At 39.4% G+C, this 19,089-nt stretch overlaps 1 protein-coding gene across 2 annotated transcripts in view; it reads right to left on the reverse strand.

Moving 5' to 3' along the window:
• The window catches only part of LOC149157997 (Protein kinase superfamily protein), a 349,830-nt gene that overhangs the window by 160,644 nt on the left and 170,097 nt on the right, over window positions 1–19,089 (reverse strand). For both annotated transcript variants that reach the window (XM_089436081.1, XM_089436080.1), the window contains exons 7-8: window positions 10,149–10,414; window positions 9,771–9,868 (exon numbers count right to left, since the gene is read on the reverse strand). In XM_089436081.1, coding sequence (XP_089292207.1) covers window positions 9,771–9,868; window positions 10,149–10,414 — 364 coding nt within the window. The remainder of the gene's footprint in view (window positions 1–9,770; window positions 9,869–10,148; window positions 10,415–19,089) is intronic.

The following is a 19,089-nucleotide window of genomic DNA, read 5'->3' on the forward strand; positions in this document are numbered from 1 at the left end:
TATCGTTCATCATCGAGCCTACGTCTAGGGAGCTAGTCATGAGGGAGACATGTGTCACTATTTCCTCAGGGCATGTTGGGACCATGCATGAGAAGATGATATTAGGTACGACTGAGGTAGTTTCCCAGTATGTCTCTTTGCCAGCAGCACATCTATGTCTCGGTGCCCACGGCTCCTGGCAAGTAAAGCACAACCGCTTCTTCTTCAGCTCCCTCCTGGCATCATCATCAATCTGTGCTCATCCTGGATTCCCCCTAGGAGGCGGAATCCTCACATCCTTCCCCTTAGGCTGGAAAGCCTGTCTCTAGGGGTAAGGTGTCCGAGTCCTGGGTAAGGCATCCTATAAGTCCCGGGTCCTGGGTAAGGCATCTTGTAAGTCCCGGATCCTGCTAATAGCATCCTGGAGTGTGGCTGGTCTAGTGGATCTGACTAGACCCAGAAGTGGCTCTGTTAACCCCTCAACATACATGTAGATCCTCCGTGTCGTGGATAGATCTGGCACCATCACTGAAACCCTCAAGAAGTCTGCAATGTAGGTCTCTAGGTTTCTGGTCTGTTTGAGCCTCGTCAACTCAAAAAGTGTTGTTCCAGATCTCTCCAGTCAAACCTCTATATCAGTCTCCTGGTGAACTCGACATATGTCGTCACTGTGGAGTGTCCAAGTGTAACCAACCCATGGAACCACCAATCCTGGGCCTCACCATCCAAATGTAATCTCGCCACCTTGATGGCCTCTGTCTCCGACATCTGGTTAAGTTGGAAATAGATGTCCAGCTTCTCCACCCAAGACTTTGCCGAACTGTTTGATGAGCCATCAAACGTAGGCAAGTGAAATCTACTAGTTGTGCGATGGGTGTCTCCATTATGATAATGTCAGTATCCTCTGTGATGGTCGCGAGGTCTACTATCCTGCTGGAGCTGAACAAAGTCTCTGAATGAAAGAGCATCCCTGAACTCCTGCCCATAGGCCTGGTACTCCGCAAAATAATCGCCCATATCACTGGGCTCTACCTCCTGCTCCGGCCCCCAAGTTTGCTCCTAGGAAAGTGGGCATTGTAGAGCGTATAGGGGCATGTGAGGCCACCTGCTGAGTAGTATCACGCTGAGTGGCACCCTGCTTTGGAAAATGGTGAGATGCATCCGATCCCTCTCCAACCTGGAAAACCCGTGGGCTCTCACGCTGTCTAGCCTCCACCGCCGTGAATCTCTGCCCCATCACCTCGATCTGCCTCGACAGATCCTGCACTGATTTGAGGAGCATATCTGCAAATTTCTTCCCATCATCATCTACCATCGGATCCTCCTGCTCTGCGTCCACCACAACCTCCTTCTATTATGTGTTCACCACAAGCTCCTCCTGTTCTGTGTCCACCACCCTAACACAGTCTCCCTCTCCGTAGGTGTTCTCCAACCTATGCTCAATATCTCTGTATTTCCTACCTCTATAACAGATGTAGGGCTTCTCCCTCGGTGTCATAGACTGCTATCTCCACAGGCTGAGCCAGATCTATGCTCTGATACCAATGTAATATCCCTTACCAGAGATATCCCTCAAATACAAGCAGACTCCAACCAGAGAAATAACAATAGTGCAACATACAACAATGTATACATAGAAAATAAGCATATACTCGAGAAATGGAGAGAGAAATGCTAAGCCATTTTATTATACTGAGTAATGGGAAGAGTACAAGAGGTGATCAGAAGGATAGCACCTCGACTTGCACAAGGCAAGTGAAGAAATACACTCATAATGGTAAGGAAATGGCCTCTCTCTGAACTGCGTCCAAACTGCCGGAGAACTGTTGTGCTGTTGCTACTGCTGAAATCAAATGAGGATTTGGGGCTGTTCCCCTCCTCAGAAAATGCTGAAACTTTGGAATCAACCTCTACTCAATAAACCCAGAAAAGCCCGGAAAGCTTTTCTAAAATTGTTGACCCCTGAAAATCACCCTTTTGGGGATCTACGCAATCCCTCAAGGCTCTACGCTGCTCCTGAAGAGAAACCTCCAAAACTCTGCCCGAAAACTCTGCCAAGATCCTCCAATATGCAAGGTTTGATCCCTTGCTCAATCTCCTAGCTCAAATCCTCCACAAAAACCCAATCCGGAGCTCCTACCCAAAAGAACTGCATCCTCCCCTCTCAAGACTGCGCAGTAATCAAAATACTCAACTCCAGAAATCGCTCCTCCTGCAAAATACTGATGGAACTACCTTCCTCGAGCAGGCACTCGAAGTCCCCCGAGGCTAAGGGTGAGATCTCCGAACAGAGACACTCGATGCACTAAACAGTGCTGCAGACAAGCTAAACAGCTAGCGTGCTCTAAGTCGAAGTGACTAGCTCAAATGCAACATAATCAAATGATCAAAATAAGAAGGCTCCTCTCTCCTTTATAGCGTTGGCCTCTCTCAAAACCCTAAGGCCCACCTCCTCCAACGTAGCCTCTCTCTTGCCATGTGTTCCTTCTCCATCTGCGCAATCCCTCCAAGTGTCTGTGTGGGCCCCTTCTCTACGTGTTCCTTGGGCCCCCTTGGCTCCCTTTTAAGTTACAACGTTGTGCTACTAGGGAGTGACTTTATTCATAAAGTGTGTTATGTCCCCCTTCCTCACTTTTTTATTTATAACTAACTATAGAAGGAAAAATTGAGCAAAATCGAATATTCCAATTAGCCATGGCTAATTAGGAATATTACATAGGCACAGGGCAGAGTAGCATGCATTAAATTAGCCCACGATATATGGAGCCTATATAGTGATCACATGCAGGGACTAGAGACGAGGGCCAAAGGCATTCCATCGGTTGACAGGGCTATGTCGTAGCAGGTCTGGCTATGGGATACACAGATTCAGTTGATCAATAGATCACTCGTGATGAGCAGAGTCGTGGCAGAGAGTGATATAGTTCGCTCTTGGGATGACACATGGGGGTTCATAGAGGGTTTCATCATATGGGGAGGCGGACATTCTCTGTGGCTGCATAGGTTCGGAGTTAGATTTGGATGGGTAGGCCTTTGTGACATGGAGATGCCTAGGCAGGATGTGTCTCGCTTCTTTCAGTATTCCACCATCAAGTTCCAGGAGAGGAGGACACTGACTGTGCATGATGGGGCGTATGACATAGTCAGAGTAGCGCAAAATCAGCATGGTGGCACCACTCTGGGACTAGCAGGGAACTAGGGCATCACAGCTCTTCGCAGCTCAATAACCTTTAGGGATGCCCCGACTACTGTAGGGGGAGATCATACAGATCTTCCGTTGGGCCTTAGCAAGTCACTGATGGAGCATGGGACTTTTGGTACTTTCACCGGGTAGGATAGTGAGTGGAGTGAGGGGAGCTTCGTGTTGGACAGGATTCCCTGGGATCCTGGTATTGAAGGATTCTTTCGTATTAGGACAGTGCAGAGGTCAGGCATGATCCAATGGCACATCTGGGACCCTGGCATATTTCGCAGTGACAGTAGGGAGCAACAATTAGAGAGGATGCTTGCACAGGCATTGTTTGAGGACAAGCAATTTTTGGTGCATGAAGGAGCTTGTCGGATGAGGACGCCACCAGGGAAAGTGAGCACATTTTGGAGCACCCAGTTTTGAGGTTGCTTGAGAGCAAGCAACATTTGGGAGGGGACGACTGTCATGTCCCTTCTCAAAACATTAGTAACAGGGTGCTACTACACAATTTTGCACAATTTTGGCTAAGGAAGAGAACCCATCATTTTCGACTTAGGGACTTAGGAGGCAACTCGACTTTATTTGGTTGCTAGTAGAATATGGGGGCCACCCACATGGGAATTCGAATTGGCCCATTCGAATAGCTTGGAGGGAAATTCGAATAGGAGGATGGAGGGGCCCACATGAGTCTAGGGAGGCCTAAGGATTTATAAGGAGGGAGCAACTCTCATTTTGGATTCATTCTTACACCTTGCAATCAAAATTACTTGACTGTTCGCTTTGTTGTTTAGCTGAGTCAATCAGTTGTTTAGCCACAAATCTCTCAAGCGGGAGATTCAACCTCTACTTCAGTGGACCATCTGTGCCCGCCCTAGAGAGGCAGTTCCATAAGTATTTCAGGAGCTCCCACGGTGTGTTACAGCACTACCATTCAGCCACAACAGGGAGTGCGTATTTTTGGCTAGCTGGAGAATACGCAGGGGGAGTTTGGAGCTATTAGTGATCAAGCATTTGTCGGGAGAGTTAGAGGATAGGGAGAGCAGCAAAGAGCCAGATTTTCTTGTGAGTTTTGGAGCCAGCAGAGCCAACATCCCAGCAGTTCGAATTACTGGGCTTGGGGACAGCGCAGAGGGCCAATCCAACAATTTCGTGGAGCTAAGGAGCAGGTGCCATAGGCTGGAAGCCCATCCGGGAAGTCAAGGGATTGATAGCAGAGGTCAGCGTAGCACTTTGGGTCCATTTCCGGGAGGATTTACAAGAAGATTCCAGTAGGCCGAGTTTTGCAGTTGCAACTGACACTGGGCTCCAAGGGGGTCAAATTTCTGAAGTCTAAACCAACCAAATTCCTTTCTGGGTTTTTCTGGGTTTTGGGCAAGGATCACACTCCTAATTTTATAGAATTTTTTGGGCAGATATAAGGGGTCAAACAGGGGTCCCAACTGAGTCAGCAACTAGAGGAGCCAAGGGGAATTTGGGCCAAAATTCTGAGGTCAACATTTGGCCAATTCCTTTGTGGGTTTTCTTGGGTTTAGGCCAAGGAGCAAGGAGCTGATATCTCATAATTTTCTGAGCATGGGAAGCAGTGATTCTAGCCCTTCGAAGTCAGCAGACAAAACAGTTTTCTGGGGCAACACAGTTCAATTTCGTGCAGCAGTTGTAGCAACCTCCAATTCAGCATTTTCTCACCTGGGTTTCGTCATGCTTATCCATTAAGACAAACCCAGGTGCACCATTCTATTTTACTATTGTATTTGCTCCTGAAGAAGCAACAAAATGGCTCAGTCGTTCTCTATTTCTTGTGTTTCCATGGGTGCTTAATGTATATTTCGTTTTTCTCATTGTTGAATTGTTTGCATGCTTTGTATATCACTTATATTCATGTTTAGGAACATTACAACTCGACCCTCGCAATCAAATAACCCGGCTAGGGTTTGCACAAACACTTATGAATGAAATTACCCTTTAACCCTTGTGAAAATTATTGGCCAAGGCTTCAACTTGCATGAAAATTTATCACTCTAGAAGCAGATAATAATCCTTCCACTACTAAATCCCTTAAGCTGGCAGAAAACTAACTCCGATACCACTGTAATATTCCTTTCGAAATTTTTGGCTAAAATCCCCAACAATTCGTTTCAGAACAATACACCATAATAAAATTGCACAACTTTACTAACACAAATTAAATTGCACATGTAAAAGAAACTAGAAATGTTGCAACTTAGAATAAACACGAGACATAACAAACAAACTCAGCTTTATTTTATAAACTAAACTAGATTACATGTCAATACAAAATAGCTAGAAAATAGCTGAGATGAAGCCGAAATTGGAGAACTGGGTGATCCCCACTTCCAATTCATGGATCTACTCACCAATTGATGTCAATGAATCCCAATGAGATTTCTAAATGAAACCTCCACAATAGTGAGTTGGGGTTTCGTCCAACACACCAAGAAACCCAAGGGTTTTTGTCCTAGGGATCTCCAAACCTAAAAACCAGATTCTCAAACTCTCAGAAAAAATATGCTAAATCCAAGATGTCAAAAGTCTTGCTACCCCCCCTCTTTTAAAGATCTGATGGATCTCTCTCCAACCTTCTAGAAGCACTTTTGCTTTATTATTCTATTTCCATTCTAGAGGCTTCTCCCTTTTATTTTATTTAAGTGACTTTTATTTTTTTATTTAAGTCACTTTTAATATCAAAAAATGGTTAATCTGTCTCCACGATTTTTTCCAGCCACTAAAATCCACTTTTTATTTTCCCATCTTGTAGATCTCTTTATCCCGATTCCAACAAGTTATTACACTAAGGTGTTTCTCCAAATAATCTGCTCCAAATAACATCTTTAGCATTTAATTTAACTATGTTGATAATAACCCCGTTTTACGAGAATCGTCAAAATGCAACAAAACTAAGAACAAACTATAACTCACTCTTATGAGGGAATATAGCAAGCAAACCCCAACAGACCCCATAAAACTCCTACAAAACCCTTCGGGCCCACTAATGAAGTAATCTCACTCTTGTGACCTGGTTGTCACAAACCCTTGAAATCCACCCTAACTGCATCATAAGGGAAACCATAAATGGGGATATTACAAAGAGGCTAACCTCTATAAAAAAAAACAATTATAACTACCAGCTAGGCTCTCTCCCAATAAAATATTTTACTAGTCATTCAAATGTCAGAGACTTGATAAATTAATTCATAAGATATTACAAAATACTTTCTAATTGGCCACAAGGGGGTCGACTTGGACAAATTTCCACAATTTAGCTCATTATTCCACTTGGTCACACTTGAAAATTTTGACTTGCTCCTTTGGAGGATAAATTCATCTTCTAACAACCACTTTCTTGGTCCATTGTTTAACTAATTTGTCCATCAAGTCTCCAATGGCTAGTTACACTTTCTAACAACTAGTTGATTTCACCAGTGGTTATTTTTTACTTGTCTTTTCCCTTGAGTAAATTAACTTAGCCGCACATAAGCTAGATCTCCAATGCCCTCGAATTTCTGACAATTCCAACACTTGGGTATGCAAACACTGGCCTAGAGTAAAATGTGTATCTCTCAGAATATTCATATCTTGCCTAACATTGCCACATCATCACCTACCTACCATGTCATCATGCTCTCTACTAGAGCTCTAACTCCCTTGGGAATTTAGAAACCAAGACGTGGATTTCATTCCTCTTGTTCTATAAACCAATCTTGACATATTACATGTCAAATATTGTCAAGATTTTCCCCTGTTATGCCTCCTGGAAACACCTTTCTTTCTAGATCATCACACCTAAGTGGATGATCTCTAATGCCCTTCAAGATTTGCAAAATCTGAAACATGGACTTTGTTCCTGTCATTGAGTAGACCACCTTTGACATAATGCATGTCACAGACAACCCAAAGTTGCCCGTATTCTATGACCTGGAAACCTATTTTGACCTGTTAACCAAGTTTGACCGAGCTGTAACTAGCCAATATCATCTCTAATTGAAAAAATTTGACGTGGCATGGATTCTTCTCTTCAAACTACTCATTTTGAGACCAAGTTGAGTTTTTTACTACTAGAACCACTTTGCATTGGGAACCGTGAACTGCCATGGGAAACATGAATGTTGTTAAAAGAGACTACTATGCTCTAAGAGTTGTCATGAGGAATATTGCACCAACACCAAGATCACATACAATCTCAATAGACTTTAACCATGTGGAATGACAAAGGTGCACCTCAACACAGGCTGGACTGTCCCATACACCAGTGATCACCTCTACAAATGCAAGCTCCCATAAAACCATGAGTCTACAAGAAAGTTCACCCAAAGCCCTCCAATCCAGTTAGGGATGAAAGTGGGCTTAAGTGGAACTTCAAGGGACAAGACAAAGGCACAGGTTTAGGATACCTAATACAAGGCCTCACATGGATTTTACATGGCTTTTGACTTGTGACTTCGGGATTACAATGGTGATGAATGCTACAATGAAAAGTATATGTACCCATATTGACAAGCAGGGTAACAAAACCCTCCCTCACAATAATGATTAGATTTGTCATCCACAACCACAAGACTAAGGCTTTAAAATGAGAAATAATTTTTACATTGCTTGAAAACCTCATAATAGAGGTGATAAAATTCTCCAAAGGGGGTGGCATCTCCAAAAACAACTCCAATCAAAACTCAAATAATGTTTATTATCCTTCAAAATATGCCCTAAATGAAGGCCCATGCCCATACTACACGTCAAGGCATTTCCATGAAGCACGAGAATGGCTTTTCAAATTCGAAAATGGGTCAGAAAACCCCCAATAAAAAAATTGACATCAAACATAGAAGAATGGTTTGCCTTAAAGGTGCAACATTTCACTTGAAATGACTTCGAATAATTTTTAGATTCCTTAAGAGGCCCAACAACTTGCTTTCTTGCTCAACATTTGCTTGAGACATCCCATGACTTGTGTTTTAAGGTTGATTTGGTCCTTTGACTTGATTACAGACGCCTTTTTACTTTTTTGCTTAAATATCTGATTTTTGATTAAGTAATTTGACCTTTCCATTCATTGACTTGGTCTAACATTCACTTTAATTTTCTTGAAAGGATCTCCTAGCCCTCACACATCTGGTTGTGTTCTTCAAAAGATAGCCCCAAGTGTAAATCTCCAACACTTTGCTTGATTTGACAATTCCAAGACATGGGTTGTCTAGCAAAAAAAATTATGGATGCCTTTTGGTACCTTGCTTTCCTCATTTGAGGAAGACTTGACCCCTTTTTGCCTCAAAAAAGTCCACACATGCCACAAAAGGAAGATGGCCCTTTTTTACTACGAATATCTCCCTGTTGCTTTGACATTTTCCAAAAATTTCAGGAGACATGGCAAGTATAAATCATGCTTAGCAATATGAGCTTTTGTTGACTTTTGAACCCTGGCACCCTATCATTGGGATCCACAAACTATCTTGGGAACTATGAAATGTCGAAAAATGTGAGACTTCCATGTTGAAGAATTGTGACATAATGAATATACTATGGCCAAAGAATGCATACAAGCTCAATAACTAACCATGTGGGAAAAATGTAAGTGCACAGGAGACATGGGCTAGACTGGCCCTACAATGTGTGATCACCCCTACAAAACCAATGGTTACTCTAAACCATGAGTCCCAAAAGATAAACCTGAGTCCTCCAATCCTATATAGGACGAAAAGAGCTGAGAACCCATACTAGTGAGACCAGCCATGGCCAACCACAATAGCACTAAGATACCATCATACAAAGCCTCCACATGGCCTACAAGGCTTTTGACTTGCATTCTTTGGGCTTACAATGGTGCTGCCAAAAATAAAAAAGTGCATATATATCCCTACTAAAATGAGGGGTATCAGGGCTATATATAGAGATAGATATAAATGGAGGGAGAAAGAGAGAGAGAATATTGCCCTTTACTCATTTCCTATTTTTTTGATAGTGGCCTTTTCAAAACTTTTAATCATTTCCCTGTTTCAGGTAAGCTAGAAAGTAGCCCATCATGCACCCTAATACATTGATTGACTTAAAGGATAGCCCATCATGGCCCCTAATATACTCATCATTCTGTGCATTTTTCACCATCTGGTCAAAAGTTTATTTTTCATAGCAATACTCAGTTATGCGTGAATCAACGCTTTGAGAAAGTTATTTGTCTTCCATTGTTTCTGTTTTGTAGATATTACTGTGAATGTGTTTGCAATTTTTACTGTGTTTTGCAGCAAGCCCTAGTAGGGATCATTGCAAGCTCTCCCAGTTCAAAAATCTTCTTATTGAAAATAGAAAGAGAAATAGGTTAAAGGAAAAGTTGAATGAAAAAATCTTCTTTGAAACCTTAGGAAGGGAAGGTACATTCCATGATTGTTATAGTATCCTTGTTTTTAATAACCAATCAATTATATTTATGAACAATGCCAACCACATCAAAGGATACCGTGTGACCTTCAGATATGCATCACAGTGTGTGTTCTTCAGAGCATTTCAATGATTTCAATGCATGGCATAGTAGTCATGGAAACACTCATAGCTAAGATGCATTTTGCAAGGAGGATTAAAATCTGCATCTACAAACCGAAGTCAAGAAAGCCAATACGCCCATCACGAAGCAACCACAAGTTGCCTGCATGCACATCTGCATGGAAGGTTTCACAAGCAAGTAAACTCCCAAACCTGCAGCCAATTTGATCTGGTATTAGTTTAACAGTTGCCAAATCCCTGAAATAAATTGTCCAGATCAATCCTGTTCCTCTCTAGTGCCAATGAAAAAGCATATGCTCATAAGCATCACCATTTTGTAAGAAACCCGCATTCTATGAATTCATGTTTTTGTGATAAAACACTAAATAACTTCACTGACGCCAAAACCATTACTATGCCTTAGTTCAAACTTCAAAAAGGAAGTTCAAACAAGGTACATATTGGGAAGTTTTTCAAGGCGTGCAAAACATACCATACATTGAGAGCCGTAATTAAACTTGCTTCTGGAATAGAAACAAGTGACCGTATGGAATCCAGATCTGTCAGAGGAACACCATATAATCGTTCCATTGTCAACACTTGTTTTGTGCTACAGTGGTAGTAGACTTTTGGGGCTGCTGCTTGTTTTGTGAGCCCCGTAGCTTCTAGGTAATCTCTGAACGACTCAATATTTGCAGCTTCCTTTTGAAAATCAACTTCTTCTAGCATTGATTCCCTTATATCTCCGACAATACCTACCTAATTTTGAGAAAAAAAAGAAGCATTAATGTATTATATCCTCTAGTAATATTTATTATCTACACATCCTGTCCCGATTTTAGGAGGTAAAGTATAAAATAAAGGAATTCATTGAGGTATAGAGGATTCTTTTTAGGTAACATATTTGGAAGCTTTAACATTGCATGGAATAAATGATGGTTCATTATTGTCATCTTCTTCAGTAATGGTATATTAGACACAGATGACAATAACATCACATGTCATCCCCAGCCAAAAGATATAAGTATAAAATCTCGATGCAGCCGTGCACATGATATAAAATGAACTCTATGTCAAATAAATTTTATACTTTGAGATTGAGATCGATAGTTTTGGAGTAAAACTAATATGTGATTTGGTCTAAAATTCAAGTAGTATGTGCTTGAAGCTATAATGTCAAGAATAGTTTACTAAATATCAAGCCAAATACTCTTGTTATGTAATGGCTACCAATCATAACTCCACAACACAAATAGTTGTCCTGTTTTTCTCTCCTTTTTATGTTTTGGGCATAAAATTTATTATTTTTATGCAAATATAAACATCGACAGTCTAGACTGTTGAGTGCCTCTATCCAGCATACTATATAGCACAGCTATTTAGAGTGGAACCTTTGGTGTTGGACTTTCATCAAACACTTTGCCTGTAATGTCCCTCTTCTACCGTTGATGAATTTTCTGAGTATGCTGAAGGTTTCTTGCTGAATTTGTTGTGTTTTCAGTACTTACTTTGTTGATGTAAGTTTGTGGTATTGCATGCATAATTTTTTTAGACAAATAACAAGCTGGAAAAATCACTGAAGCTTGCAAAATAAAGAAAAGACCAGATTTGATATTTATAAAAAATAGCAAGTTTACATGCCTGTTAGAATAACTCCTCAGAATATGACTATGATCAATAAGTTCAGTACTTTGAGCCACCCTTTTTGGCAGATCTGAGAGTGTTTCAACTGTTGATAATTCTCCAGAAAGGAAAGAAATGCCCAGCCATCAGATCTAATTGTTTTAAGCCTTCTAATAAATTGGGAATGTCACCTATCTCTTGAGCTGGAGCCATGGTTTCCACATGCCTAATTGTCTCCTTTAAGCTAGCGAGAAAGAAAAATTATCTAGGATACCCAAAGAAAATTTACCCAATTTTGATATTATTAAATAAAAGGGGTAAATTATAATTAATAAAAAAGGGGCAAAAAGTCACTTAGGAGGAAAAAATGGCTTCTTCAATAAAATAATATTAAAAGAAGATCTAGAAGCTTGGAGAAGGCTCAATGAAAAATTATAGGAGGAGGGTGGAGCTCATTCTATCCCATGATTTCCTATTGCCAATGAAGAAGCTCAAGTGAGTTTCAAAATGAGGGTTTTGTTGACCACTCAAATGTATATTTGAAGATTTGTCAACTGCCCCTTGGTCAAAGTACACTTTGAGCATTCCATCATCGTCATAACATTCAGAATTTCAGTTTTCATCATCATCATTCAATTTTTGGTCATCATTTTGCATTCCAAATTCTGCAAGCCCTACGGGTTTATTGTAAAAATGATTCTAGTATGATAAGAAATAAGTCATGTAACACACCTAGGTAGCTTAAGATTTTGCTAGAAAGTTTTCACTCTAGTGAGTTTTTTTTTCTTTTGCTAATTATTTAAGTTTCTCAACACTAAATAATTAGTTGAGTTTTTCTCCCAGTTATGCCCCAAAGCTAGAGTGAGGCTTGATGGTAAAGTCTTGGGTGAGTCCTAGTATATAGAATCGATGTAAATTGCCATACTAGATCATCTCTAAAATCTCGCAGAATTTGGTGGTGTCTAAGTGTTAGTTTTTAATTATTAAAAATTTCCCACTAGTCAGGATTTTTTAATAATTATTTGATATAAAATGTAATAAGTGTTGTTTATAGAAGTTGTAGGGGGTATGAGTACTCAAAATTAGACCTCAACACCTCACCTTTCTATCTAGATTCTAGACACACTTAGAGGGTCAAAAAATGTATATTTACCCCTCATTTCCTATTTTTTCCATTTTTTGGCAAAAATTGGCAATTAATTAGCCAAAAAATCAAATAAGAGAAAAATAAAATTCTCTCAAAGTGGAAAAAAGATAAAAAAAAATGAAGTGGATTTTCTCAAGAAAGGAGTCAAGTCAAAAAGTGAAAGAATCTCCACAAATCAAGCAAAGAAAATCAACAAGGAAATTCGATGGTCCAGAAAAGAAGTTAATGACCCAAAAAAATGAATTTTTTAAGAAGATGGTCCAAAATAGTTGAATTGAATGAGAATTTTTCGAGGAAAAAGGTGGGAAAATATTTTTGAGCGATTCAAACCACTCTGGGATCAAACCACTCTGGGATCAAGTTTCTCCTCGACCAAGCCACTCCACCAAGGCAAACGACTCCTCCTCGAGATCTGCGCAAGCACAAGCAAGGGTTACAATTTTGTGGCTTAGATCTAGTCGTTTTCTTCCATGGATCTAGACGTTTCCACTTGGAGAGGCTCCTCTCTCTCATTTTTTCTATAAATTGAGACTTTTCTCTCTCATTATAACGTCATGTAATCGAGCTCTTGGCTCTAGAAGCTCTGCTAGAAATTTTGTACTAGATTTTTGAATAATAAAGAAAGTCTTTGGGGTTAAAGCTTTGTGGTGTTTTTCTTCTACATCTATGGTAATGTTTTTCTGATTCATTTGTTCTTAATGCTCTACTGGTAAATAATTAAATTGTTATTTCCATTTGTCATAGTTTGGATCTATTGATGTACAGTTATCTTGCATTGATATTTGGATTAGAGAAACACTTTAGATCGAGAAACACTAGTGGGTTTTCGGTTGAATACCTAATCTTATTTTTCACTATGCTATCTAATACCTTCTAGATCTAACATTATTTTTTGAAAGTGTGTAGAGATTTTATTTTCTGAATCAAATCTTGGGTGTTTTGGGAAGTTTTCAGTTGGACCAACCAACTCTTAAGGCAACGAAGTGGAAGAACCCACATAGATCTCTCTAAAGGCTTATCAGAAAATATATTTTAAAGGGAGTTTATTTGCCATAGCTTGTAAATCATATCAATAATTCTTCAAATTTATCTATTTATTCACTTTATTTGTCAAAACTAGCTATTTAAGAGCTTGTTTCTTGCTACACGAGCGGACTTATCCTCATACTCTTTGGGCTAGTAGATCTGTAAATTTTTTTATATATTTCTAACCCATTCTGTGTATATATTTCTCTTGTATATAGATCTTGAATGTATTTGGATTTTCTATCTATTTTTTGTGCAAATTTGTAGAAAGGATCAAGGGTTTGGCTTAGAGAAATTTCATAAAAAATTTCTTGCAGGTGGAATCTTCAAGATCGAAGAGACAAATTATTTTTTTGAAGCTAAACACCTATTCATTGATCAAACCCGCTCCTCTCTGCATTTGCATGTGCAAATCCTACACGGCTAGGGTTTCAACACTAAATTCAAGTTCAATTTTGAAGAGATATATCATTTGGGGCTTGGAAAAATTAAGATCAAAATTTTTTAGGGAGGTCACCTTCATTTTTTAGCCTTTTCTCTTTGGCACAAGCCTAGGAGAGGCTCTCCTTTCCTCTTGTGCGAAAATTATTTCCCTGCTTGAACGTCTAGCTTCTTCAGTGAAATATTTTTGAAGGGAAAGCGAAATTATTCTTGGAGTGTTAGTTTTTGTAGCATCGAACGGGTGTTCTAGTCTCGACTTTGGTTAGAGAGGCTAAGGAACACAAGATCTCTAGAACCCATAAAAAGTTTCTGGAGAAAACACCTAGAAATGTCTCAATTAAGTTAATTAATCTATAATTAAATATTTCCCAAGTCTAACTTAGGAAAAGTGATTAACTAATAACAATTAATTGAGAAAGGTGACATTTCTCTAGAAACTCACATGGATCGAGTTGGAGATGATCTTAGTCATTGATGAGAATCTAATAATGGTCATTGGTTCACCATCGACATATTATAAGAGCAACTCGATGGGGATGGAGAAAATACACCAGTAGTGAGACTTTCCTTGGCAGATCGAGTTACCCAGTTGCAGAGATCCGATCAAGGAAGCGCAGTTTGAGCCAGAAGGAAGGCGGGGTGATATTTGTGAAAATTCCTACACTCAAGGAACCCCTACTGCAGCAAATCTGAATCTACTTCACCTACTTGATTTTAATTTATCAAGTTTGTTAGGAAACCAGCTCACAAAAAGATAGAAAAGATAGATCAACGCCTTAGAATTCAGCCTCTTCGAGGGGGCAACCTCCTTTACATTACACAAATGAACAATTCTTGGATGATACAAATGACTAAACCTCCCTTCTATATATAGGAGTCTAAGGGGTCACAATATAATCAAGCAAACATATCAGTGATAACATAAAGGCATAAAAATAACAATAGTGGGTTTCTATGGGCATACTAATAGCAATATGGGGACAATAGGGGCACAATAATAACAATAAGAGATACAATGACAATAGTAATGGGGGAATCACTAGTATTATAGGGGCCTAACATGACCCTCTCCTTTCGAAAAGCGTTGTCCTCAATGCTTGAGTGGTTCTGGATGCTTCTGTATAAAATTCTCATCCTCCCATGTGGAATCTTCAACGGATAAGTTCTTCCACTTGATGAGATGCTCCGAAATTGATCGATTTCGTCATTGTCAAGTTCTTGTTTCTGTGACTGCTTCCGGCTCCAATATGATTTTTCCTTCCTCGTCAAGTTCTGGAAATATTGTTTGAACTGGGAGCTTGTCGCCTATAACCTTCTTTAAACATGAAACAATGAAAACTGGGTGCACTCGGGAAGCTGCAGGAAGCTCCAATTTGTATGCCATAGTACCAATCTTTTGCAACACCTTGTACGGACCATAATACTTTGGTGATAATTTATTATCCTTCTTAGCTTGCTTGAGGGACATTTGTTTATATGGTTGTAGCCGTAGGAATACCCACTCACCTACATCAAAACTTCTTTCACTGCAATGTTGATCTGCCTATTGTTTCATTCTATTCTGCACCAACGTGAGGTTATCCTTTAAGAGTTGGAGAGCTTGTTGTTGATGCTCGATGTGATGTTCCACTGCTTGAACCGTAGAATTTTCTCTTAAATATGATGTGATGGATGGTGGATGATATCCATAAAGTGCCATAAATGGGGTCATTTTTGCTGCAGTATGGAAGGAAGTGTCATACCACCATTCAGCAAGAGGCAACCATTTGACCCATTGTGTCTGTTTATCAAATACAAAGCAACGAAGATATCCTTCCAAACATTTGTTTACTATCTCAGTTTGCCCATCAGATTGAGGATGATAAGATGAGCTATGAGCTAACTGAGTACCGAGACAAGAAAATAATTCTGTCCAAAAATTTCCAGTGAAAATCGGATCTCTATCGCTTACAATAATCTTTGGATTTCCATGTAGCTTTTGAATTGTTTCCATAAATGCAGTAAAAATTGTATTGGCTTTAAATGGATGTGATAATGCACAAAAGTGTGCATACTTGGTAAGTCTGTCAACTACCACCATGATGACACTCTTTCCTTCGGACTTGAGTAAACCTGTGATAAAATCCATTGAAACCTCCTCCCAGCGTTGGCTTGGAATGGATAAAGGTTGTAATAGACCTGGGGTCTTAATTGTTTCAACTTTATTTTGTTGGCAAACCAAACATTCCGCCACAAACTTTTGAATATCCGATTTAAGGCCATCCCAAAAAAATTCCTTCTTAACCCTGTGGTAAGTTTTTAAAAATCCTGAGTGCGCTCCTAAGGGAGAAGTGTGCAATTCCATAAGAATCTTTTGTTTGAGTTGGGAATTCTTACATAGGTATAAACGATCTTTGTACCATAATAAATCATTTTTCCAGCTAAATGTATCAGATGTACTGGGATATTGTTGTAACTTTCGAATGAGTGCCCACACTTCTTCGTCATTCTTCCATTCCTCCCTTGCTTTGTTTATCCAATCTGGTTGGATAATAGAAATGGTGCACAACAAGGCTTCCACATCATCATCATTTCTTGAGAGTGCATCTTCCACAACATTTTGCTTCCCTTTTTTGTAGATGATTTCAAAGTCATAACCCAACATCTTTTTGACCCATTTTTGTTGCTCTTCAGAGGATAATCTTTGTTCTAAAAAGTATTTAAGACTATCATGATCCGTTTTTAACTTGAAGTGTCTTCCCATTAGGTAGGGTCGCCATTTCTTAAGTGCATTAGTATTGCCAACATTTCCTTCTCATAAATAGCTTTGTGTAAATACTTTCCCTTGATTGGACGACTTTCGAAAGCAATGGGTCTTTCATCTTGCATTAAAACAACACCAATTCCATTTCCTGAAGCATCACATTCCACAATAAGGGTTTTTGTGAAGTCCGACGTAGCTGAGACCGGTGCTTGGCACATTGCCTCTTTAAGATGTTCGAAGGCCTTTGTTGCTTCTGGAGACCATGAAAATATATCTTTCTTCAATAATGTTGTTAGAGGTGTTGCTATTCTCCCATAATTCTTAACAAACTTGCGATAATACCCTGTCAACCCGAGAAATCCTTGCAGATGCTTTATGGATGTGGGGATTTTCCATTCCTTAATGGCTTTAATTTTGCTAGGGTCTACCTTAACACCTTCATGAGATACAATATGACCCAGATATTCCACCTCTTGTACTCCAAAGTAACATTTGGATCTTTTTGCATATAATTGTTTCTCCTCCAATAGTTTGAGCACCCTATCAACATGTTCAACATGATCCTTCCAAGACTTGTTGTAGATTAGTATATCATCAAAAAATACTAACACAAAATTTCTAAGGGTTTGAAAATGGAATTCATCAAACCTTGAAATGTAGAAGGTCCATTTGTAAGGCAAAAGGCATGACCAAAAATTCATAATGACCCTCATGAGTTCTAAATGTTGTTTTCGGAATGTCTTCACTCTTCATTCTGATTTGATGATATCCTGAACAAAGATCCAACTTGGTGAAGTAAATTGATCCATGCAATTCATCCAATAATTCATCAATGACATGAATGGGAAATTTATCTTTAATAGTGAACTTGTTGAGCCCCCTATAATCCGGACACATGCGCCATGATCCATCCTTCTTGTGCACCAATACTACTTGAGCAGAGAAAGAACTTTGACTAGGTTGAATTATACAATCCTCTAGCATTTCTGCAACCATACGTTCAATTTCACTCTTTTGGGCATAGGGATATCTATACGGCATGATGTTTGGAGGAACACTTCCTGGAATCAAATGAATAGCATGATCATGATCACGAATAGGTGGGAGACCTTTGGGAGTCTCAAATACCTTGGAATGGTTGTCCAAAGACTTTTTGGAGATCTGGAGAAATAGATGATTTCGATGTGGGAACATCTAGCAAACATAATTCTGCAATTACACCTCATTGTTCCTTCTTTAGAAGCTTTGTCATATTGTTAGAGCTAATTATCTTTCTCGGTTTCCTTGCAATACCCCTTAATTCAACTTCTTTTCCTTCCGCACAAAACTTCATGAAAAGTTCTTGAAAATTAAAAGCTATTGTACCCAAGGATTGTAGCCATTGGACTCCTAGTACAACATCAGCACCACCCATTGGAATGAAAAGCATTGGGCTATTGAATACATATTCTCCTATGGATAGCTTGATATTATGGCACTTTCCAGAGCAATTTATAGTTCATTCACTTGCAACCATCACTTGACACTCTGGTGCTGGATATAGGAAGCAATTCAATTCCTTTGCTATCTTACAATGAATAAAATTATGGGTACTTCCCGAATCAATAAACACTATTATCTTTTTCTTCTTGATATGTCCTATCTTGATAGTTTGAGAAGTGGTAATTCCAGCCAATGCATTACAAGATATGGTCGGATTCATTTCTTCTTTTTCTAGGGTTTGTTCCTGGAGTATATCCTCTTCTTTTGATATTTCTTGTTCCTTTTCTTCCTTGTCTTCACAATCTATGTAGAATAATTTCTTCTCAGCACACTTATGACCTTTACTGTATTTGCTATCACAACTGTAACAAAGCCCTTTTGCTCTTTTTTCTTCCAATTGTTGTGGTGTCAACCTTGTAGGTTGTGGAAGGCTAGGGGCAACAACACTTCCATCTTTATAGTTGTGAGTGGTAGGCTTCCTGGTTGCCATAATTTTGTTTTCCATTTTTCTTGCTAACCTAAATGCCTTCTCCAATGAATCAGGTTCCCAAAGGCGAACCTCATGTTGGATATTATTCTTTAAAGTCCCTATGAACACATCAATCCTATGCTCCTCTGGAATATCTTTTACCCTTATGTTCAATTTTTGGAAGTCCTCAATGTGTTCCATCATTGAACCCTTTTGTTTGATATTTATCAATTGGCTAAAAAAAGTGTTGCTTTTTGTATCTTCATAATGTGCTATCATTTCTTCCGTAAAAATTGTCCAAGTGACAATTTGTTTACGAGAGCAAAGCCATCGATACCATACAAACTGATTTGGTTCCAAATATAAAGTTGCAATACGTACCTTTTGTGTGTTTTGCACATTATGGAGATCGAAAAATTGTTCCATTTGTAGTATCCATGTTCCGGGATCCTTGCCATCAAACTTCCTCATATCGATTTTTGGAACATGGTGGGTGTTCAATC

This window comes from Pinus tabuliformis, chromosome 5_2, assembly GCF_031772625.1.
Source record: "Pinus tabuliformis cultivar Carrire ecotype Pingquan chromosome 5_2, CPIR1, whole genome shotgun sequence".
NCBI lineage: Eukaryota > Viridiplantae > Streptophyta > Pinopsida > Pinales > Pinaceae > Pinus > Pinus tabuliformis.